This window comes from Wasmannia auropunctata, unplaced genomic scaffold (assembly GCF_000956235.1).
Source record: "Wasmannia auropunctata unplaced genomic scaffold, wasmannia.A_1.0 LD335737.1, whole genome shotgun sequence".
NCBI classification, from domain to species: Eukaryota; Metazoa; Arthropoda; class Insecta; order Hymenoptera; family Formicidae; genus Wasmannia; species Wasmannia auropunctata.
In genome coordinates this window covers 1,108,608-1,134,613 of record NW_012027153.1, presented here as the reverse complement: position 1 = coordinate 1,134,613, position 26,006 = coordinate 1,108,608, and the positions used below count along the sequence as shown (strand labels likewise).

Sequence of the window (26,006 nt, the reverse complement as noted above, 5' to 3'; positions counted from 1 at the left end):
GGAACACGTTCTTAAAAGGAAATGCGGTAGAGATGGGACATCCTGTATATATATATATATATATGTATACATATATGTTGTATTGACATACGAGTTACACGATATTCTGCGTGCACGTGCGTTCGCGTGCACCCGCATGGATGTAGTATACACGCAAGGTAATCCCTTCATCGGCGCAAAACGGAAACGCGTACCGGCAGTAATCCGGCAGACTGGCTGCATAATCGACCGTGGAATTGAATTCTCTCTCTGTCCCTGTCCCTTCGTCCGCTTCGCGTCCTCTTCGTCCTCCTCCTCCTCTTCGTCTCTCACCGTCTCCGTACCTTTACCCTTTGCACCCCTTCACCCGCCGTCATTGCACACTCAGTCACACACCTACACATCAACACACACATACATACAAATACTCTTTCTCTCTCTTATGTATTTAGTTCGCTCACACCCCGCTCTTTCTCTCGCTCTTATTCCCTCTCTATCTATCTCTCCTCCCTCTTCGTACGTCCCATTAAGTCAGCTGGATATGAATGCAACGAGATTGCTATTAATGCATCCGAGTATATGCATTCTGCAGACTGGTTGCATAAAATCTCGACCGTCTGCGCGATATTTCGCCGTTAAGAGAGTGATTTATTATTCCATTTGGTGACGACGTGTACTTGGTCGCCAAAGCGCGCCCGGCAGTCGCAGGCGAGGACGAAGACGGAAGCGGCTTTCCGAAAAGAGCGCTCTGATATCTCTGTACGCGCGACGTCGAAGTGGACGAGTTAATTGAATTGGTTTTATCCTGACGTTCTCCAGAGACGCATGACGCGACGTGTAATACTGCAAAAAATATGAAGAATACAAATAATTGGAGGGTATAAGTATTGACACTCGACATACTTTCCAATTAGATTTTAATGCAACAAAATTCGATACAATTGTTATTATTACTTTGTTTATTTTAATCTTATTGGTCTGTCTTCAGATTTTTATACCGTTTTAATAGCAACACTCTCAAAGAAAAATAAAAGACTTTTAATGATTGAAAGAAACAATGAATAAGAGATAAATACATTATGTTGTATCGATTGTAAATTGTAATTGCAATTATTATGCATTGAATATTTATTTCTTAACATATCCATAAAACAATCTTTTATTGCGATTTATTAGGTTTGTAAAACTTATAGAATAAATGTTACATAAAGTAAAAAAATTGTTACTATGTCAATGTCTCTTAAATAAGCAACTGAAAATATTAACATTTGACGAAGGAGGAAAAGATTTGTCGGATGAGATTTCTAGCAGAGGGTATTAACATCATTTTCCTCTTATGTAGGTAGGTACGTAATGTGACGAAGTGGCAGTAAATTTTTTCCTACATATATATCATAACGCAGTATATGTATTGCCTAATAACATAAAGAAAGAAAGAACGAGAGAACGAGAGAGAGAGAGAGAGAGAGAGAGAAAGAGCGGAAGAAAGAGAAACCGTTCGATAGAATTACGGGCCGAGCAGAAAACATCTGAACGGATCCGCGTGGAGAGGATCCAGAAAATAGGAAAACAAGAGTCTTCATTCTTCAGATAAGAGGCCGTCAACGCGAAACGATGTCAAGTGCCTGACCTTACGGGAGCGTTTGAGAGAGATAGGGAGCAGATTTCTTCCTCCCTCCCCCCCCCCTGACTCCCGATTCCCCGCCACGGTTCTCCAGTTCGAGTCGCGAGAACGCGAGAGCACCATGGTTGTGCACGCTATATCCCACGATCGACCCGCGGCTGCGAGCCGAACAATTGTGCGCTCCGCGGAGAGGAGGGTTAACGGATGTGACATCAGCAGGCGCAATTTCCCGTGCAAATAGCAGAAACCACTAAACCCGAAATTGTCCCGAATTGCGCGCGAGTCGTCTTACGTGGTTCATAACACCCCGCGGTTTAACGTAATCTTGTCCCATACGTCGAGTCTGCGCTTGCGATCATCGGGTATCGATCGATCGCACGGTCTAACCGGAAAAGAGGATTTCCACGCCGTACTACAATGACGGAATAATGGCGTGACACGAATGTACACGGTAATCCGATGTCGTAGACTGGTAACGATATACAAGAGCGCACTTTATTGTGCAATGATAAAAGTGTGTACCGGACTCAATGTAGTCTTTCGAAAAACGAGCTAAAAAATATTAGAGTAAACAGATACCTATTCAATAATTTTGTGAATTAATGTTATAAGTATTTTTTCCTAAGTTATATAATAATATAATTTTATTATATAATTTATAAAAGTTCTAAATATTTTTGTATTTTTGTACACACAAAGAAGCATTATGTTAACGCTTAATTAAATTCTCTTGTCGTACAAAAGTAAATATTAATAATATAAATAATAATAAAATAATAATTAAATAATAAATAATAATTAAAATATAAATAAGATAAATATTTTTGTATAACAAGTCAATTATTAAACGTGTATCCTTTTGCAATTATTACGTGACGAACCTAATTAGAAATTACAGTGTAGATATTTTGCTTTAATTATGCGCGATTAATGTACCTATAATATAATATTTATCGCTTTCACTTTTTTCGCTTCGTGAAAAGCATTGCAAACAGTGCAAACCGCATCGTATGGGAGAGATTCGAACGATATTGGAGGCAAGCAGTTTCTCCCGTCTGCAGTGAAGAACACGAAGGGTAGGACGGCACTATTCTCTGCTACGGTACACACTTGACAAGACGAGAACGACGACGACGACGACGATGACAACGACGATGACAAGGGCGCCAAGCGCTGAGAATCGCAGATTACGCGAGAGTCGCTGACGCAGTCGCAGCCTTTTGTGGTGGGATTAATGTCGGTTGTATATCCGAACACCAATTGCTATTGGCGACATTTATAAATCATCCGAGCTATGCAAAACTCGAGACACGTTCAACCGGACACATTTTTTTAAATGTTAAAAAGTGATGTAATATTAAATCTTTTGAATTCTCAATAAATACCTGACAATCAATGCGATACAATTTGATTTTTTTTATATTAAATTGAAAAAAATGTTCTGTTTTTAGAATAAAATTTGTTAAAATACGTAGAGGCAATTGTAAAAATAATGAAAATACGTCAAATATGTTTTTAAAAATATAAGAAAAAAAATTTTGTTAACACATTAAATTAAATTCTTAAAGTGATTTTTGTTTTTTTTAATGATTTGATTACGAGAGATATATTTTATATATTATTACATTTTAAAAGTTGGAATTTAAGCTTTACAGTCTTTTTATTACATAACTTTTAGAAAAGCATTTATTTATTAATCAAAGTTAAAAACTTTTAGATTATTTTAACCTAATTACCCTGATATTTTTTAAAAGGCGTTTAATGAAAAGTAATTTGTTTAACAAATTTTAATTTTATATTTAATTATTTGATTCTTTAATTTGTTATGAACAAAAATGTAATTAATTATTACTGTTAATAATCGATTACTATCGATTAATTCAAATAGATTAACTCTTTATGCAAAATTAGTGGTTAGTTACAAGTTACTGCTTATCTCTCTGTCACTTGTGATTATTTTGGAATTACAAGAAATGCTAATGTTAAAAGTCGCTCAGTTCGCAACAATAAAATCGCGAGTGTAATGCGGGGGGAAAAAGGAAAAACGTCATCATCTGGCGTGAATCCAACCGAGCGAGAAAATGCTCGATGTCTGCCGCGCGAAGTCTTCTTCCCGTTTATTAACCCACGAAGGATGCACCCTCGTGTTATATCTGGTTATGTCAAGCCTTCCTATCCGCCTGATATTATACGGATTACATTATTCATGCTTTTCTTTATTCGGACGCTTTTTCGACGAGGACGCTGCCGTTGACGACGACCGCGGGGCGGGAGAGGGAAAGACAGAATGAGAAAGAGGAAGCTCCGTGGAAGACGAAGAGAGACCATGACGGCGCCTTGGCCGATTTAACGAAGCAATTTAAGCGTCTGAGTTGTCCGTTCAATGCATTAAGAAGGTTGGCAGAAGTAAGGAAGGATAGCAATAGCGGAAACACCCTGGCCTAGAATGGACAGAGATAACTCAAGCTTAGAATCGAAAAGTTTCTTTCTACTCTCGTGCGTGTCCTCCCTTTTTCTACGATCTCACGAGAGGAACGCATGATTTTTCTACTTTTACACATATGTTGAACTTTATTTCGAAGCTTGCATAATTTATAAAGCATGGCTTTGCACTCAAGGATAGACGACGGAGTTATGTGAACTCTCTAAATGCGCAAATAAGCAAGCACATTATTTTCTACTTGAGCTGTTTCCTTTCTCGAAGATATCTCTGTACAAGTGCAAAATGATTTCTGGATTTTTTTTCAAGAAAACCTAATTTTGATAATCTAAAGACTATGTTTCCGAATCTGTTATCGACTAATATTACGAGCGAGAGCTATTATCGCCAGTTTCATTCTACGATAAACGCTTGAATGCCTGAACTGTTTTTTTTTTCTCGAAATATATCTCTGTACAAGTGCGAATTGATTTTTGAGTTTTTTTTTCAAGAAGATTTTCTAATTTTGATAATCTAAAGAATATGTTTCCGACTCTGTTACCGACACTAATATTACGAGCAAGAGCTATTATCGCCAGTTTTATTCTACGATTAACGCTTGAATTCTTTCACGGACGAATGCCTTCAGCTAAATGTTACGGATTCAAACGTAGCTGCTTATCGCGAATGGCAAAAGGAGACGAGTTTCCCGCCCTTTCTTCCCCCGCTGCATCTCGCAGCCCGGGCCATTAAGTATGCCGTGTCGTACCCGGCTGAGATCATTGTTCTACTTGTAATAACTGAGAGTGCTCATCTCGCTCGGATGATCTCGAGGAAGAGACGCGTATCGTTGATATCCGCCATTCGCATATACAGCGAGAAAGCGAATGAACTGCTCCTGCAGACTTGCAGTCTGTATGTAACTATTATTGAAACGCACAGTTATTCATACCGCATATACATCGCCTAGGTTTGAATCTGCTTTATTTGCGTCGCTTCAAGCGTGAGTTAGCATGTCAGAGAAATTGCATTTTTATTTTCTTCATAAGTGACCGTGAAGAGAGATAAAAATAAAAGGATTGTACAAAATGCAGAATAAATGTATTGTCGGAGATAAATAATTCTAGTCCTTTGTATGCGATGCGAAATATTTTTTAACTAAAAAAATTAATTAGACAGTTATAATTACAAAAATAAATTATACAATTTGTACAATGTATAAATCTTCAGAAAAAGTAGCATAAACGCGAAGTAACGCCAAAACGACTTTTACATTCCGTTATATTCCGTATAGATATTTTTTTGTTGTGACATTTATTTTTGCAGTAACGCAATAATCCACGTTGTTATATTCTCGTCTTCAAGTATTGTTTTCAGCATTATTTAACTGTTCTGTAAGCAGTTATATAACAATCGTGCCATCTTATGATCCTTGGCCATCTTTATAATACATCTGATAATCTAGTACATTTGCTGATAGTTAAGACATCCCGACATTTTTACAGAATAAAATGCTTAAAAGCTGAGAGAGAATTATACCTTGAATAATATTCAGCTCGAACGATAAAGCGTTTTATCTATAGCGGAGCGAAAAGTTATATTTCCTGTATTATACATATATACGTGTACGTAGCGCACTCCTTCATAACGTAAAAAGGCGAATATATGAGAGAGATAAGAGGGGCGTAACGAAACGCAGATGGGGATGAATGATCCTGCCGGTGGATAATTGAAGCGATCTCATTGTTCCTCATAATTCGGGTCACCGAAATTACCGCGGCAGTTCGGCATACGTAGCGTTTTATTATGCAAAGTGCCGGCAGTTGTAGGGATAACGAGCGATAAGCTTAAGACGAGAGCGGGAATCGACCTAGCACCTCGCTACTATCGCGATATTGGACCCTCTTCTTCACGTCTTAGCCGTGAAAGATTATGGAGCGAACGCGAGCGCGGGGGTAGGTCTAGACGGCACGGTCGGAGGATGTCCCACACGGGTTTTAAGGAGGCGTTAAAAGCTCCCATTTTCATGGCTCAATTCTCGCGAAGCTCTCTCTCCCGCGCGGAGTTCCTCAACTTAATTAAGTGTTGATCAATGCCGCGAGTCTGCACGTAATTATCGCTAATTACTATTGCGGGCTGACACGGAAAATTTAATGAAAGTCGGACTAGGAGAGATTAATGGATTAACGTCACCGATCACGATTTTCTTTATAATCTAATTGGCAATTCTTCATTTGATAGCAGCAAATTTGTGATAAAAACGAAAATAATAATAATAAGTATAGATTACTAATGTATATGGATCTGAAAAAAATTTGAACACAATTGAATCTTCTTCTTATCTTAATAACCTACAATTTTTTTATTGACGTAATAAAAAATAAATTTTTAAGTGTAAATTACCTACTATGTACATTACTATAAATTAGGTACTATAATTATTATATTTAAGTACATAATAATTTTGTTTCAACTTAATTTATTTAATACTCAGAAAATTAATAAAAGATATATTAGACCTGCTTTTCTCATAAAGAGATAAATGTGACATCTGCTAATAAGAGTAAATATGCGTTAAAATCGTATAATATAAATTATTGAAATACATTTTTCATGAAATTAAACGGATCGATAAGATTGACTTTTCTTCTTTGTTCATGAGAAAATCGTCGCACAAGAGAATGATACTTCGCGCTAAATGACAGACCGGCATTTTTCCACTACGACTATGAATTTCTTCGCGACAGGAACCATCCGTTTTTCTTCGCGAGTCTTCTTTCCAACGCCTTTTAAGGAACGACGGAAAATTGCGCCCGGTTGTTTACTCTGCGGGCAAAGTCGCTTTCCTTCGCGACGGTGCGCGACCGCACGGGGACGAAAGAGCTCAAAGACGTCCTGTGACGACCAGTCGCGACGTCGCAGTCGAGAGAGAAATTATTGAGATTCCTGTAACTGTTCCGAGCACCAACGTCGGAGCACCAACAGAAAAAGATGTCTTCGATTTAAGGTAACCCCGTGAAACAGTCGCGGTACTTCTTCAGTACGAGAAGGCAAACATTGGCGAGTCCTTTTGAGCGAAACTCGTTTCCGCGCCCGAATTCCGGTCTCCCATTCCATCTGGAATTCGAAATAGCAGTTCCCGCTGGATCGTATTGAAATAGTAAGAAAAACTTTTTTTTTATTTAATCACAGTTACATCAAAATTCCGATCACTTGATATTTGATTATACTAAGTGGCTACTTTTTACAATGCAGTGTTTATAATATTATATAATAGCTAAAGATATATTTCCCTTATTTTGCTTCATATTACGTAAGTTTTTAATTTTTTATATTACGTTTGAGAGACAGAGCATACGTTGTTAACATTTTAAGAAAAAATGAAAAATTTAGATGCACTCATGATGAGTAACCAGATTTTTTTAACTTGCAAAACAAAGCTAGCTTTTGCCTGAAAGCATCTCGAATTCTATGACATGCTTGCTTCTTGAAAAATAGCTTTTAGGAAAACTCAGATAAAATTATATACGGCATGACAAAAATTTGTTGTTTTTAACTATTTCTGAAAGCTTAATTTATATAAATATCGATATTTAAAATTCTCTATATTTCATTTTCTGATGTTTGTACTATTTATTTATATAATATTTTGGTCGTATATAAAAGAATTTTCTATTATATAGTTTAAAAGAAAAGAGTTAACATTGATTTTCTTAAAATTAATACGTTACATTTAATTTTCGACTTTATTCATAAAATTAAATTACTATGCAAATGTATAGATATTTTAATCTATTTTAAGATAATACAGCTTTCACAAACCAAGATTTAAGAAGTGCATATAATTTTCAATGTAAATTTTAATGCAAAAATTGTCGAGTTTATTATGCTTGCGAGATTTGTGTGAAATATAATTTCCTAAATATTACGTTCAAAGGACAGTGTAGAATACTGGGAATAATGCTGGCACGCGTATGCGTACTTGGAATGCATCGCCTGCAGCACGTTCGAGAAATTACCAGACGAATTATCCTTCGAGCATGCGTTCGACTCCCTTCAAAACGGAATAAACAGGAACAGCGTAATAACGAAACTTTATTAACGCAAATACGGCTGAAATTAAGCGAATATAAGCTTTCCCTTTTGCAAACACGCTTGCTGCGCTTGAATTCACATGCCGCAAATCCATGCGCTTCACGATAGGAAAAGACTTGCATAAACCACGTTTCAAATATAATTTCAGCAAACATGTAGCATATCAAACGTTTATAATGGGTGCCCCAAATTTAGTCAGGTTCAAAGCTAAATTAAAATTTGACTCGTTTCATCTGCAAGAGCTTTTACGAATTTGTATAATCAATTTCTCTTTAACAAAATTTAATGGTAAACTGACTTATTTACTCAGTTTATTTAACATTCATAATTTATATTGATTTGACAAATTAATTTAACTTAAAAATTAATACTTAACAATGTAATATCTTCATTTTCTACATGTATTAATGTAAAATATTAAATTTTAATAATGTACAACAACCTTCTACACTTTTACAAAAATTTACGCGATAAAAAAATCATCTTTTGCTCTACATAACGTATTGTAGATATCTAAATTGAGTCATGAAATTACAATAAAATTATCTGTAAGATTCCTTCGTTAAGTTTCTCATATCAATTCCGTGTTGGCATTTCATTTCGTTCAGTTTATTTTGTACACCTCTATTTTCGACTGTAGCACTTCAGGACACACTACGGGAAACACTATCACAGCTGTTTCTTCGTCCGAAACATAATGCAAACCATCTTCGCTCGATTTTTCTCGTACGAGTGAGAAGCAGTCACATTCTGTAACGTTTCACAAAGTTTCCTTCGTCTTGTTGATTTGTTTTATCTCTGTCACAGCACTCAATTTCCGCCGTCGATAAGAATATAAAAAAGAAACAATCACAAGAATATTAGCAAAACAGATAAAAAAAACAATCTTGTAAGGTAGAAAAGAGCAAGATGTTGTTATCTTAGAAACTAAATAAGATGAATGATAACGATTTATAAAATATAAGTAAAAATCAATATCTCTGAAGAAATTTAATGATATAGAAATTAAAAAAATTTTTCAATGTTTTTTTAAATACTTAAACATAAACTTTAATAGGTTGGTGCTTTGATTATTATATCTATCCAATTGTGAATAAACATCTACATGTATTCAGAGTATGAGCACATCAATTTTAGTTTTAATTTAACATATTTCCTACTTACTATTGTTTGTAGTAAGTATATGAATTAAGAACATTTTGCATCGATTTTATTATATTGTTCTGGGAAGAGATTTCTCAATCTTGCCCAATATTTTTATTAAAAAATAATTCTATTAAAAAATGTACTTTAATGTGAAAAATTTACTTAAAATAACATCATATAAGAAATAATAAGTGCAGCGCCAGAAGATCGATCACATAAATTCATGCAGCAGTCAAACAATTAAGTAAAACCTAACTTAAGCGAAAAGTTTACAATTTATCTTTTTTCTTCTTTTCTTTTCTATTGAAACATTAAGAAAATACAACATTTTAAAAATACCTTTTAAAATAGATTATTCACGCTGTCAAAAGCCAAATTTTCTTTGCGTTCGATCTATCTGCACTGTCGTGTTTGCGTTTCGACTTAGCTAGCCTGTTGCGAGCGAGTCGTTATAATTGACGTCCGTTACCCCACGGTAATTGGCTGCTCGCAATATTGCTACGCAGATAGTGACTGAAAGGGAACGCGGCTACATAGACGTTGGCAGCTGCGTCTGGGGGATTATTCTCTGTACGCTAATGCGAACGTATGAGTCTCGGTTTACTATTCAATCAGAAACTGCTCGCAAAGCCTATCTCGGACTTTATGCTCCAAGCGCCTCTGGTCATTAGAGCATATTCTGTGAAAATGTAAAGCGCTTACAGACGAATACCATGAAAATTTATCGGTATATTCCGTTGTGATTGACTCCATTACGGTTTTCTTAATATCCTCACAATTTTCCAATCAACAAAAACACATTTTTCTTCATCATTATACATATTATTAATATTTTAATGTCAATTACATATTATTAATATTAACATACATAGAAAAATGAAATATTAGTATACAATAAAATTTAAAATATATTTATAAAAACTTAATATAATTATAAATTAAATGGTTTAATGCAAGATCTGATTTACTAAATGATTGAATTGTGAACATTGAAGCTTTGAACATTTCTTTTCACGAAGAAATGTACAACTTTTGGATATGGTTGATCTATGATTCGTATTTTTATTGACTACACTCATATCTTGATTATAAATGTTGTTATATAATGATTGATCTAGCGATAAAGCATGTTTTAGAACAATACACAATTTATCTTTATTATAATCATAATCAGATAATGATTCATGTATATCAGATACTGTTGTGTCCTTCTTAGCTTTACCATACTGTTTAAAATTCGTTTTGAAATGGCCTTCTATATGTTTGTAGACGGTGCATTTTGTAGCATGATCTCTGAAATCTTTCTCGTCGTGAATACCAGAATCTGATTTTGCAACATATATCTTTGTTTTATATTTGTCTAAGACAGGAACGGTCGGCACACTGAGAGACGTTCGCAACTTGTCTCTCATATTCTGCAATGATAAAATGTGATTAGAGCATTTTATTTTTTGTGAAACATTTATTCACTAATTTAGTCGAAAATGTTAATGCAAAATTTATTTCTCTCTTTTTTTCCTTCAAGTTCGGTATTTAATATCATTACATCAATTTTTATTTCTATATATTTTGTCTTAATTATAATTATTACGTTAAACTTGAAATAATATTTGGAAACTAAATAATATTTGTGTTTGCGCACATATTTTTCTTAAGGCTAATGGCGTGATGCGTTAAATTTACGGGCGACATATGTAGAGAAAAATAAAATTGATCGCTTCCGTGACTCTCTTTCCCGCAAATTCTGATTTCAGAGTGCTCATTTCTCTCGCGTCATACCTCGTTTACATCGTCGATGCTCTCCTTAAGAAAGATCGATCCTTCAGAATAAAATTTCGTTATGAGCGCTCCTTCTGCGAATCTCGATTTGTCTTTATTACGATGTCGGACGCGTTGTAATGGCAACGCCGACGGAATGGCGGGCACACATTTCTGAATTAATATTTAAGGGAGGAAGAAAATGTTTGCGTGTTATTTTTTTTTATTTCAAAATGCAGGCGCGTTTATGTAACACGAAACCTTCCAGCAATGTTTAATCAAGAATATACAAAAAGATCTGCTTATAAGGCTCGAGCAAAATGCGCGATATAAAATATATTTTTATATTAATTAAAAAAAAAAATCTTTTTTACTGAAACAACTGGAAAATTACGTAGATATAATTTCCCTGTATTTTCTAATTTCAATTTTTTCGAGTTTATTATTGCAATTTTTATATAAATGCGTATGTTTGTATCATTTATAATTATTACATGCAAATAGATTCGTTTATTTTAAACATGCTTATAACTTTTGCATTTATCTACTAAGGCTTGATTGATTTTAATTTAAAACATAAAAAAATTTTAGATTTTATCCTAACTTATTATTTTCAAAAACATTTTTTCATTTAGAGTGCGCAAATATACGCAAATACATATCGTAAAATTGGAACGGTAGTAAAAGACTTCGTTCGTTTATACTCATCTTTCGCACGTCGACAACATGTCTGGGCAAAGTAATCCAATAGGAATTCGTTTTTTGTGTGTCAAAGCCTTTATTGAATTTTTCCACACCGTCAAGAACGTCTCGAATGGAAGTACGCAAATATACCACGGGTGGTTTGACCAAAGTAGAATATTTGAAGTCTCTCGAGGGTGACGTTACCACTACGTCAAATCTATCACAATCGTCCTGAGTAACAAAAATTTATTTGACATGTATCAGTTATGCGCCAAAAAAAAGAAGATAAAATTCTAAACGTATACGAGATAGTGAGTATACAATATCTAAAAATAGAACATGAGTTATAACAGAAATTTACATGAAAAATCTGACTGCTTAACCTATCATCTGACACGGCCATGAATCTTTCGACAGCAGCTTCTTTACCCGGCATAGACGAAATTCTTTCAGGCGGAAGATTTCTATAGTCATCCATCATGTTTGCGCTTATTTTAAATGTATTTAATGCATTTTACAGCTTTCAAGATATTTTAATTTTACTATGTTCATTTACGTATATTGTTTGCACATTTTTTTAGTAAACTGAAATGTCTAAAATAAAAATTGGATAAGCTCTGAAGTTTCCTTAAATCGCATGTTTGAAATTTAATCAACGTTTGGTGTTAACCATGGTGTAAAGAATAATAGAATATAGTCTTTACACCATGATGTTAACGTTACATGTTAATTAAAATTTTTTTTTTGTACGTATGACAAAGAATTTTTTAAAATATTTATTACTCATAGTTCAATTAAATTAATCAATTACTTCAATTAATAAATCAAAGGGGTCGTAAAATTGTATAATAAATATTTTGTATAAAGTTTATTAAAATTAAAAAAAGAAGCATATTAAAAGATAACATATGCATAATTTTTAATTGCTTTAATAATTAATTTCACATTGATACAATTTAATAACATGGTTATAGTGAGCATGGATTTGAAACAAATTATTGCTAACATATACTAATCGCACAAACACACTCCGACGATATTACTTATTTTAAAATACGTCGGCGTACATAGAGAGCTTACGGGATGGTTCTCTCATTTAGGGTGGCCTCCGCGTAGAGGGGATTATAAAGGATTATTTTCCAGCGTTAAATGAATTCGCTGGCGGTGAGTGCCATGGTAAAATCTGCTAATGGATGCTGCAAACCGCCATGCATGCGATAGATGTAAAATGTATTATCTGTCAATCAAGAAAGAATTGCAAATGTTATCACCGTCTGATGCGCGCGTCAACGACAATTTAATTAAGTTTCAACATATGCTTTATTAAATTGCGCTCGTATTTTTGTGTGAAAATGCAACTGTAAAAGTCATTCTTGCCAAGCGAAATATCATTTTTCATGTCGTTTCCGACATTTAATTTGCAAAATTCTTCAAAAATTTACACATATAATATTAATCCAGTAACGGATAATTTTTATAAAATCGAATATCTCCTTATTAGAGATGGGCATCTAAATTCTACAACTTCTTGTAGCTATTTTATGTTATAAATAATTATACTATGTATAAAGTAAAAATATTAAGTTTAAATATACATACTTAAATATACGTTTAATTTGTATTGGGTATATAAATTGCATTTAGAAAATTCCGAACTAATCTAAATTGATTTGATTTTCTTGAATTTTTTTTGCATAAAATTTCATTAATTATTATAGAACATTTCATAATTGTAACATCAACTATTCCAAACTTAAAGAAGAAATTTTAAAGGTGTCTAAATTTTATATATATATATATATATATATATATATATATATACACATAAAATTTAGACACCTTTAAAATTCACACGAGTGTAATAAAGTTCGTCTGTCTATTCAATATTTTTCTTTCAAATATCGACGAGACGCCCTCTCGTTCAGCCGCCGCTCATCCCGAGCTTCTCATTCGACTGCCGCATTTTCAGATTTTCCATCTGCCGTCACGCGCATTACGCGACTCCCGCGAAAAATACCTCGCCACAAGTCGCGACGGTTTATACGGGATTAGTGCGGACGGCACCGAGTTCCTCCTGTTCCGCGGAATAATTCGGAAAAAGTCCCGCTGACGAGCCCGCACGGGATTTATTCCGGCGGCAGTCGCGGACCACAAGAGGGAATGCGTTATCAGCGTAGGATGGCACGCTGGGAGGAGAAGGACGCGGCGGAAAGAAAAAAGTTGACCCGATGCAGTCGGATTCGCGGCGTGAAATACTAACGAGCATGAGTCTCATTCACGTGAGCACATTGAAAGTGAATGTATACAGTTTATTTTTTAATCGAGTTGCATCGGCAATCTGGGATGACTAACACTGAATTAGCAACTCGAATTGTTTTCTAATTTTTAATATCACGTTTAAAATACCACGAAGCGCCATTAAACTGATAGCAAAGGAAAATCAGTAAATGAATGATAGCAAAATACTACACTTTAATAATTATTATTTCTATATCATTGCACATTTTCGAAGGTTCGATATACCTACTTAAAGTTCAGACTTTTTACCAAATGGTTAGTAGAGTCACTGATACGTTTCAACAAAAGTTCCAGAACTCAGAATAAAAAGGTAACTGGGATTCTTTAAGATTAAAGTACTAATTTCACGTTTTTGCAAAAATTGATAAGGTTGCGTTCAGCAGACAAAGCTCAGTGATTCTTTAATAATACGATTAGTTCTTGCTTTTTCACTGGACTAACACAAGCGTATAAAAACCAATCGTAATAAAGAATCATTGAACACTCACTTGCTTTGTCTGCTGAATGCATCCTGAATAATTCTTTTATTTTTATCAGAAACTGATATTACGTATTTTTTGAAAGAACTCTTATGGAGAGCTATCTCCAGAACATGTCAAATTTCCAAAAAATGTCTAACTTACATAAACTCTGGAAAATATGTCCGCTACTATCGCCACTGCTATTTCCACCACCATTGCCACTGTCGTTAAAAAGTTTTAATCCGTGAAAACTTGAAAAATTTTCATACGCGACATGAAAAATAGCTGAAACTTTACCATTTTTATCGTTTCGAGTACTAATTGCTGATCTTTTTGAAGCTTATCAGGAATTCTTTGCAGAAGAAGAACGGAAAAATTATTAATTATATCGATATTTTTAAAATGAGATATGAACAGATATTATTGTCTTGTTAGATATAAAGCTAAACAAGATTTATGTGAAAAATATTTAAAAAAATAATAATAAGTGTAACAGGTTTCATATAGTAAGCACTATATGATAAATAAATTATAATAAATTAAATTAGCCAGCATTTGCAAATTAAAAATTATGGTGGATTTTATAAAACATTAAATAATTATATTATTTATTTTAAATATATATAAAAATTTGCCATTTCTTTGAATTGGTGAAGGTTGATTAAAAATTGTGTGTGGCTTATCGTTATTTATTAAAAACCCTCCATGCATTTGGTTGAGAGGATACGTATCCTTCCGTCCTGCGCAGTTTAAAAAGTCTAAACAAAAACGCGTTCATGTGCAATGCATTCACTTTGGCCGATTCATCCGGGATGATCGTCAAGAGCGAGCCGTGTAAATTCGCCTTAAGGCACCGCAGGAATAATTAACGGCGCTTCGGCCGGCAAAGGGAATCGGCAAGCGCGGAGACTACGAGTTCCGAGTTCTCGTGCAAGAAACCCCGTGCGTCGGACCCGTCGACGAACAATCGAATTATCAGGCGGTTGCGAGCGCAACGAGGGCCATTTTTCTGCTTCGTTTTTCCAAGGCCCGAGGGCACGCAAAAGTTTCAGTACACGCGTACACCCTCCCTCCCTCTCCCTCGATCCCGTCCGCGGTCGATCCGGCCGAACCGCGCGCGGCAATGCGGATCACGGCTGCACCGAAAAAGCGGAAAACACGGCTTCATTAATCTAACAAGACTGATACGCGGAACATATCTCGCCGCGGCATAATGGCCGCCGGAGCCGGTTTCTAGCAACGATACCTAGCATTTCTCAAAATTTTCAGTATAATTAAACAACGTAATTATAACGTGTAACCCAGGACTCATAAAATTTACTTAAACAATATAAAAATAGTTCTTAACAGCTAAGCTAAATGTATCTCTTCAGAAAATTGAGAATATAAAGCAAATTGAGGGGAAATTTAACTTATATATTCAATTGTTAAGAGTATTTCTTCTAATATAAACATTGCAAAAGGTTAATTACAATTCTTCAATAATGCATTATTGGGTTATTGATAACAAATTATGTTTGACAACACCGTGACAATCCTAGCGCATACAGCGTAATTGTTACTATTTACGTAAATCAAATTGACTAGATACTATTTGCGGATGAACAATACTAAAATATTTATGCTTACATATGTATACTTATATTTTCATTTGAAATAGTATATTTGAATTATAGCATAGCTATCGTGTGTATTTTAAGCTCTTGTGTGTAATGTTATAATAATGCAAATTTTATGATTAATTATATCATACGCATGTAATCCGTGTGAATAGAATTTGGTGAAAATGTTCCCTCAAACCTTAACATTTTCATTCGAATTATATAAAAAGCCACAATAGATGCGCATCCGACCTTTGCAGTTTTGCATCAGATTGCGCAGTGTATAAAGGCCCTAATGAGCACCTTGCTTCGAGAACTCGGAAATCTCTCAGTCGGCCCGCGCGAATGTAATTCTATGTGTGTAGAATGATAATGGCCGGGAAACTTTCAGCCGCGCTAATGCGATAATGAATTAAATTACGAGGATGGGTTGAGGCGCCGTGTCTACCGCGGTAGGTAATTACTTGCTTGCTTTTTTTCCCCTCCCCCCGTATTGTATTTTGCGATGTATCAACGGATTTTGTGCGATACATATGATGTATGAAAATCCGCTGCTCGCTCTCCCGCCGCGTGTCGGACATCAATGTGTTTGCATTCGAACAGTGCACAACGCGGTACGCGTCAATGCGCTCTGTTAAATGTAAGCTGATGCTTATGATCGGCCTTCAATTACATTATTCTCGTGTAATTAGCATCCCTTGTGACGGGAGGGAGGGGGGAGAACGTCAATATTACGGGTCGGTACCTCCGTCAATATTAAACAAGTTGCCGGCCATTGATGTTGCGAATTAATTAAAAGTACGCGAAAAGAGTCTTCCGTTTTTAATTAAAACTTGCTACATTGTCGGCTGTAATATCACGCGTATACACGAGTGTGCGGCTCTGATACCATATTATTTCAAGTAACATTAATGTTTTAAAATGAGATTTTCTTTGAATTACCTTAAATATAAACCTTATTTGGAAGCAATTGTGTCTCCATTTTTTCCTTTTTTTTATAATTAAGATAACGTGCTATAAAAAAATTAATGAAGGAGGATTATTATCATTTTTTTATATTTATAAACCAAGTCTATATTTTCAGACAATTTTATTTTTAGATAAAAAAATTTTGTTTTTCGACGTTTTTTTAATGTATTATATGTATTTAATTATTATATCATAATTACTAATTCTTTAATTAGATGTAAAAATGTCAATCAACAAAATCTTCCATATAATCCTGAAAGATCCTTTAAGCAAGAAAAAAATCCAAAAATTGAAAGAAATAAACTATATTTCGATCAATTCTTGTTATTACAATTCGATCTTTTTATGGCAAATAAATAAAACAATAGATTTGGAGTAGTGCCATTTCTGATGTATTACGACGAATCCTTCTATCCCATATCGAATCCGAAAGGGTTTACCTATCTTCGTAGTATATCGGAAGGGTTTACCCTCGGTTCGTGGCGCACCGAAATTGACTCGTTCCAAGGGATTAAACGTGCACCCCGTTATGCCCAGAAACCGTACGTATTCCATCCAGGGAAATTCGCGGCTTCTCTCGTCGTCGAACGGATTCGTCGGCCCCGAAGTAAGCGACCAACAACTAGTATCCGCATATACGTGAAATATCTATACAAACACAGCACGTCTTCGATCAATCGCATTTCCACTTGCGGACGCAGATTCTGCGAAAATAAATATGTAGCAGAGACCGTTAATAATTTCAGAGTTCGTCCCTTTTTTCTTTCTTGTTTTTACAAATTATACTTATCTCAACATTTTAATAAAAAAAAGCCGAAATGATGAAACATTTTTTTAATATTAAATTTCGCTATTTAGAGGTATCCTTATATAAGATGTGATTCAATATGATAATCTGTCTTTAATATATCGATAGATATCTAACATCGCTTACATAATGTATTACTGGCACAAGTCCATGCGCATTTGCTATCGCAAGTTGTTAACTAACATGTAACTATTAAGCATTTCGGCGCTCGACCAACAGTCGTGTAACTGGTCTACCGTTTAGTACAACATGAGATCCCATTTCTCCTTTCCGTTTTGCTCATTCATCAACCATGAAAAGAGCTTCGCGTGCACAGTTTCGGTCGCGTGCCGCTCGGGAAATCGCGGTCTCGTGCTAACGATGAAAGGCTTCAAGAATGGAAATACTTATGCTAAATTATTTAAAAAAAAGAAGTTTTCATAGCTCACAGTTATTTTATCATTCGGAAGTCATTACAACGGAAATTTTTTTTATAAGGCAATCTGGAGTGACTTTAACGAGAGCTTTTCCAATTTTAAAATCTAATTTAATTTCTTTCACGATATTAACGCATTTAAATATATCTGTTTGAAATGATGCATGCAAGAAATAGAAATATTAAAATAGAAATATTGTTGTTTTATTTGTTAAAAATGATTTATAAATTTTATTTTAACTCATATATTCTGGCTTAAATCATATTATGTTTAAAATTACATGAGAAACTAATATTTTGCTCTCATACAGTGATAATAGTATCCTTTTATTATAATGAGCAACGGTCTCTTTTTTTATTTCAGAAATTTTATAATTTATTAAATATAATAAGTGTATTAATTTAAAAAAAAGACTTTTTTATCTTCTTTATTTCATATCTTTATAAATTTTATTTTTTGATAAATTTATAAGTAATATTTTACTGTATTTCAACTTTATTATACAAAATATTATATACTTAATCCCTACGTAATTCTACTTAAAACTATGATGATATCTTTCTCATATTATTGTATATTTATTAAATGCAAATCCACAGAGAATGAATAAATTAATACGCCAAACTACATGATTCAATATTATGTCTTCCGTGTTGTACGCAAATACATTATGTTCTCGCACATACATCATATTAATAATTCTATTATATTATTATTGTTATTATTATAATTCTTATCACTATTGTCGTTATTACAGTTATGTATTGGTGTTACAGGTCATCCAATTGTACCATGAGTTACGCAAGTCATTAATAATCCATATCAATTCAACCGTACAAATATTATAACGCATTCTAAAATTTAATTAAAATTTGGTTTAGAGAAATATGTATTTAATATATAATATATAACGTAAACGTTTATAAATATTCTGCATGTACATATATATTTATGTAGAACAGACATCTCGTAAATGCTCATGATAACCGATGTCAAAGCAAATAATTATTTGGGAAGGCAAATTTTTTTAAAGTCGAACTCAAAATGTGTATTTTTTCGCATTTTTACATTCGCTGCAGTGTAAAAATGTGAGAAAATACGAGATATTAAGACTAGAAAAAATTCATAAGCTGCATATAAATAAAAAGCTATTAAACGACGTGACAGGGGAGGGTGACCGTTAAAAGTTGTCTACTTCCACCGGCGAAACAGCTGGAGCCGGAGGCTTTTGATTTATTGCCGATGTCTTGCCGAATCTGCTGTGACATTACAAACGTTTAGATTACTCTCCGTGGTTGCCAGATGATCCTCTTACAGTTTTGACTTCATTAGGTACTGCGATCATGTCGTAGTAGATACCGATTATATATATATATACACACACACACACACACACACACACACATATATATATATATATATATATATACATATAGACATAGCACGTGATGCGCGCGCGTTGTAAGCCGCTTACGGGCGCAGTTGCGCATGCATTTTAATGTAAAACACCATCATTGGTCGGCGTGTCATTAGCGATTGCAAAGTAATCGGCATTGCGCGTGTTTGCAGCGACGGCTGTGCAGTAGCATTTCATCGTGAAAGAGCGCATTGACTAACACTGATAGCGGATATATGTGTAAAATAACGAGTGGAATTAAGAATATACAAAATGTTCTATAAACGTAATTCCAAATTAATTGCACTGGTGGCTTAAATCTTCATATAACATTTTTTATAAATTTGATATGAAAGCTGAATTCACATGAAAAACATTTAAATAATCGCCGTGTATATTATATCCATATCTTTTATATAAAAGCCAGAGCAACCGCTGTGCGTTTCATTCATATTTACGTGCACCAAGATAAACTGACAGCTTAATATTAATTCGTCAATAATTTCCAAATTACGAACCATTGGAAACTCTAATAAATTCTTTTATTCATACGTCACGCCTGTGATTAATTCTCTATTTGACGAAACAATAATAATACGTGAATACAATTCTTTTGAGTGATGTCTAATTATGAAAAGATTATTGCGTTCTTTCAAGTTAATAATGAATTCTCTTATTAAAATGTTCTAAAAAATTGTGCTACATCCATACTTTACTTTATTAAAAAAAAAAACGAGAGGGTAAAAGTAAGCGGGGTGGATGGTACAAAATGCTCTCTCGCAGGTCAACGCGCTGTGGTGTGTGCTGCGACTCGGGCGCACACACTTGCGTAAGGATCCAGATGCAGGTCAACGTACTATGTAAACTCTATGACGCCGCGCCGTCTGAAACAGTGCGCTTATCTTTTAAATATTAGTTAAACGAAATTCTTGTCCAAGACCTCGGTGCGATCTTATAAGAAGCTAAGGACAATAGATGAAGAACGCAATCGCTAATGACACGCCGATCAATGATGACGGCTTTACATTATTTAAATTATGTTAACAGGAGTTTATTTGAGTAAAAACTAATTTAATCTTAAATTAAACTACATATGCTTATAAAGTATATTTAAATTTTCATATATAAATATAAATATGAATATATATGTAGGTACATATACATATATATTTTATACATAGGGTACAGCGGGGTAATTTGAATAGTGGGGAAATTTGACTAACAGTAAGCATTTGCAAGAATTTCGGAAAAATAAATGTTTTTAAGATACATTTCATTAGATCAGACATTGATCTACCGAAATGTATCTTAAAAACACTTATTTTTTCGAAATTCTTGCAAATGCTTACTGTTATTTAAATTACCCCATTATTCAAATTACCCCGCTGTACTCTATATGGTGGTCGTGATTTTCTTGTGAATACTTAATGCGGAAATAAAATAAAAATAACGAATAGATGCGAGGGAAAAGTGACGGAAACACGAAAATTAAAGAGTCAAAAGTGATACATGGTGAAGCGAGGACACCGCTATAATTAGAAGCAACCGGTAAATTTGCAGAACGCTGGTTCGAAAGTCTCCCAGCTTCTTTGCGCATCTGCCATTCGACGATTCCGCGCGTGTGTTTGGCGATCACATGGGATTTCTCTCGTTTGTACAAAGATCATATTACACGGGTGGAATTAAAAGTTCAACATTTAATGAGCGATTCATAGTCATAAGGGTTCATAAAGCTAGCGTTAGTAGATAAACTTCAATTCTGATAAATATGTCTAAGGGACGTGACAACGACCACCAGGCTTTTCACGAAAGAAAAAAAATCATGGAAATTTAAGAATAAAACAATTATATAAATTCAGGGATTAGAAACGTGTGAAAAATTTTACGCATGAAATTTTCTACGCATGTTTCATTAGATTGTGCTGAAGTGGCTGCGAAAATTTAAATCTGAAATCTGCTGAAGTATTATATAAATTATGAAATTAAGTTAGGATTAACTGGAATACTTGATGACAGATGTCGTAATATTTGACGGGATATAGTACTTTAGAGGGAGATGTGCCTTGCTGGAACGTGAAGTTAGCACGTCATTTTTTAAGTTTTATTTTTTTGGTATTAAAAATGTTGAACATTTTTAATATTTATCAGAATTGGTAGATCTATGAAAGTGCTACTGGAACTATTATTGTTTTTTTTTTTAAATTAACAAAATATTGTGCTAACTTCACACCATTGTACATCTATCTTTTAAGCGAGAATTTATTACATATTGCGTTACGTGCTAAAAGCTTACGTACAGTAATTTCAGTTACCGGTTTTAAATTTGTACACATCTTTGTTTATAGGAGAAACGTTTATAGGATAAACTGAAAATGAATATAGACTCTAAAAATAAGATTTTAACATATAGCTGCGTATCTATATAGAGATATGTATATTTGCTTAATATAAAACAGAAGGATGTATAATTATCTTTTAAAAATGTCATAATATTTTTTATAAAAGGAAAGAGTATTTTATTTCAATTAATAAAATTTTACAAATATCTTGAATATCTATAATTTACATTATTATAAGTCTAGCAATATCCTATAAATGTGAAATATTTTTAATTCTTTTTGCTCACATTTTTAAGAAGATGAAAAAAAATACTCAACTTTAATATATATGTTTTGCTTTAAAGTGTTATAATAAGTTGCGAATATCTTCAACAAATTCATGAAAATAGCGTGAGTGACGAAGAAAGAAGGAGATAAGAATTTCTTACAGATGGGAAACATGAAGGTGTCGTCTCTGGCGATTGCACCATAGCGACACTCGAGCATTTCCTTCGAGACGGGAAGATGTCTCGAGAGTCTTACCAAACTCCGGCAAATATTTGTAGAGCTTTTGTGCACACGTGCGCTACGCTTATTATTGTTGCCTGCGCCGCAACTAGACCTACCACATCCCTTAAATCTTGATATTAATCCAACTCTTTCGTTTCGCGTTATCTCTGTATGACGTCTTTAATAGCAAAAAGCTTTCTGTTTTCTTTGGTTTTCCGCGCTACATTTTACATTTATTAAATAAAATACATTTATTTGAATTAATTTAAATGTATATATTTTAAATTAAATTTTGCCTAAAGATAAATAAACATAAAGACAAATATGCAAAAATTGTCAGTAGCTATCTATGCCATAAAATAAATAAGACATATAAGACTATTTCTCAAACTGATAAATAATAATTTTTCTGAAAATTATGAATAATGATTTTACAAAATATGTATGTTTTGCAATATTTCTTAACAATTTATAATGAAAAATACTTTCTTTTAGAAAGGTTATGTAGAAAAACTTTCTTCTATGAACAATTTTTCAAAGGAATTTAAAATAAAATGTCATCTATAATTATTCATTAATTATTATAACAAGGATCGTAATGTGATAAAATCCAAATTCCAATTTGCCCTGGTGGAAACGAGTCAAAAGAAGTGCGCTCGCTCTTGTCGAGAACATCTCAGCGAATATTTTAAACAATCTCCTCTGTCCGCCTTTCTGCCCTCGAGTACGTCGTCAAACAGTCGACAAGTAATTGCGCAAGCATCACCATCACCCCGTCGTCCGGTAATAGATAGTAAACCGTCGTTCAAAAAGTACCCTTCCGCCTGCTTCGTATTCGTCTACTCAAGGATCAAGTAATAGCCATTTGCATTTTATTCGTGTCTTCACTTTCCCGTTTCTCATTTTCTCTTTTTATTCTCTTTTCCCGTTTCTACCTCCGAGTCTACCTGTCGTCTATACTGTGCAATCATTACGTGAAAAACGTACGGTCCCTCCTCCTTTCTGTAATACATATCTTCGGCGAGATGATGGAAGTTACCTCTGCTACACTAATGAACTGAAAAATGATGGTCCGCACAGGCAGCGTTTCCGATGTTGATGAGCTTATATCATACAATATCTTTAATATATCAGATATATACATTTGGTATTAAAAAAAGGGAGCACGCAGTGAAGAAAGTGAGTTTATTTAAACAGATTAATTTTATTTTTGAATCCATGTCTCAGTTGAATGCGACAAGCTGACAATATCACGAACGTAGATATGAGAAGTTGCTCAATTACCGGCGGAAATTCGTACTTTTGTCACGGAACACACTTCGTTCCGTTCTACGTTAGTACTTGTGTACGCGTACGCACACGCGAGCCCGAATATCATGGATGTGAAGAACTCATCCGCCGAATCCGTACCGGGGATTGTGAAGTTGTAAATTGGAATGAAATTGCAGTCGCTAATGCGCCGATTTAAATGTAAACGCGCGGAAATGGAGACGTTATAGCCATTCGCAACATCGAATCGAATAGCGATGCCGCCTTTTTATGACCGATTCCAACAGTTGAGGAAAATACCTCACAGCCTGACGTTGACGTATACTTTTAGGCAGTTGCAACGATTTCCAGAGAGAATTTCCAGTGTAATCGAATTCTACGTTTGGCTGCGCATAAATAGCACGTGCGCGCTACTTGAATTCAGGAGTTGATGAATATCAACATCGCAATACTCTACATAAACAATAAATAAAATCATTCTTTTAAATATAATAAAGTAAATGTTTAAAATAATTATTACATAACGTATAAAGCATACATTTATTTTTAAATAATTAAGTCTATATTATAATTGGACGAACAAATATTTAGCAAAAATTCTATCTTAAATAATCTTAAACGATTCATATGTAAAATATTTTTGCGCATCCCGTCACAGAATTATTATTGTATGTAAAATCCATTTGATGAATTCTTTTTCACAAATGCATGTTTCTTTGCGATGAATCTGAATTTTCGTATGTATCGAATTTGAGTCGGAATTTTCTAAGAATTAAACACGATACAGTACAAGGCCATTACGCAAATCAGTTGAAGCTCATTGTATTTCTCCCAGCATGCAATAAGCGGTATTATAATAGGCTTTGCGATAAGCGTTCGATAAAGCAGTTCTGTTTGTACTGAACAGTCGCGGTGTAGCTGATAAATCGTAACACGAGTCGATTGAATGCGATTCGTATTGATGTAACAAGACTTTTAAAATGCATCTAACTTTCTGCGATTATTATAAACAAACTTTTCAGATTTTAAAAATCATTTTTTACCTCGTTTGAAAAATAATAATTAGTAATATCTGTTGAACCAGCAAACAAATTATTGTGCCGATGTAATTTTCTTCTTCCTGTTTCCACATAATGACTATAAGCAATTGTTAGTCATTAACTATGTGACAAAGTATACCTTCAATTTCATTTTTTATTTTATGACAGCATTTCACGTTTTCTTACACTTTCTCTTTTTTGACGAATTCATACTCATATTACTCTTCCTGCTTTTTGTACTTTTATCCCTGTCGTGAATAACATTATATAATACGATTACTCAGTTATCGATGAGTAATCGCGTAGCAATCACCGCGGCGGTAGCAATAGTATTTGATTCACTGGCTTCAGCATGTAATCGTCACGTTTGTAACTCTCTTTATACATGCAAAATAACTGGATATCGTCTTGCGAAGAAAGAAATATCATTGTCTAACATGGATTATAAGTTTCGTCGAAACGCGATATAAAACGTGCTTTCTAATTGGCGTCGATATGGTTAACGTGAGAAAATGATATTTCTTTTATAGATTCTAATTATTGTGTAGCCTCCTAGTTGTAACAAAAACAATATGAATATTGTGGTTCAATAGTGACATTGATTCATCATCGCTTTTCATAATGACGATTTTATATGTATCTTGCGCCGTCTTTCATGTCGCATGCAACTGTCTTATGTCTTGTTCAGTCTCTTATTCCATAGATGTTCCGTCTATGCTTTTCACTCATTTATTTGTCAAAATCTTTTTGATTCCATCGGATACTCTCACATTCTCCTTTCGTTTCACTATCTCTTTCATTGTTAATTACATATTTACATTTGTTAATCATATCTAAGGCATTTAGATTTTATTTTTTAAATTAGTTGTATATGTATTTTTTATTTCGATGGCTGCGTATAGCTTTTAAAATTTTATTAAATCTTTTTAGTATACAATTTCTCAAATAATGTATGTATAAAAATAAATTATATGATAAATTTAATTAAGATCTTTAGATTTGTATAATTATGTACGATTTATATTACGGTATTCTACATAATTCAACTTTTTGAACTTGGATAAATAACAACATTATTATTCACTGATTAAATTTCTATATTTTGAAAAATACGTGCAACGTGGAAAGAAAATTTTTGAACCATATGACACATTCAGAATGTACAATATGTGTAATACATCTACGTATATATATATATATATATATATATATATA

The 26,006-nt window shown here is 33.8% G+C and overlaps 2 protein-coding genes and 1 long non-coding RNA gene across 3 annotated transcripts in view; 1 reads left to right on the top strand and 2 right to left on the bottom strand.

Moving 5' to 3' along the window:
* The first annotated feature begins 1,766 nt into the window (after positions 1–1,766).
* On the top strand, positions 1,767–3,004 carry LOC105456208. The gene is made up of 2 exons (XR_975220.1): positions 1,767–2,054; positions 2,587–3,004. It is a non-coding gene; the product is annotated as an uncharacterized LOC105456208 (long non-coding RNA).
* A 7,136-nt stretch (positions 3,005–10,140) lies between these two features.
* On the bottom strand, positions 10,141–12,318 carry LOC105456207. The gene is made up of 4 exons (XM_011700079.1): positions 12,067–12,318; positions 11,730–11,936; positions 11,043–11,207; positions 10,141–10,678 (listed from the first exon to the last, which is right to left on the bottom strand). The coding sequence occupies exons 1-4, from the start codon at positions 12,184–12,186 to the stop codon at positions 10,211–10,213; spliced, it is 960 nt and encodes a 319-aa protein (XP_011698381.1). The 5' UTR covers positions 12,187–12,318; the 3' UTR covers positions 10,141–10,210.
* A 5,243-nt stretch (positions 12,319–17,561) lies between these two features.
* The window catches only part of LOC105456215, a 10,707-nt gene continuing 2,262 nt past the window's right edge, over positions 17,562–26,006 (bottom strand). Inside the window, exon 4 of the mRNA XM_011700097.1 lies at positions 17,562–17,738. Within this exon, the coding sequence (XP_011698399.1) occupies positions 17,562–17,738 (177 nt within the window). The remainder of the gene's footprint in view (positions 17,739–26,006) is intronic.

Coding starts and splice junctions, on each gene's coding strand:
- LOC105456207 (XM_011700079.1), bottom strand. CDS start 12,186: ATGATGGATGACTATAGAAATCTTCCGCCTGAAAGAATTTCGTCTATG. Junction 11,937..12,066: donor TAAGCAGTCAGATTTTTCAT/GTAAATTTCTGT, acceptor TTTGTTACTCAG/GACGATTGTGATAGATTTGA. Junction 11,208..11,729: donor ATGTTGTCGACGTGCGAAAG/ATGAGTATAAAC, acceptor TTCCTCCCTTAA/ATATTAATTCAGAAATGTGT.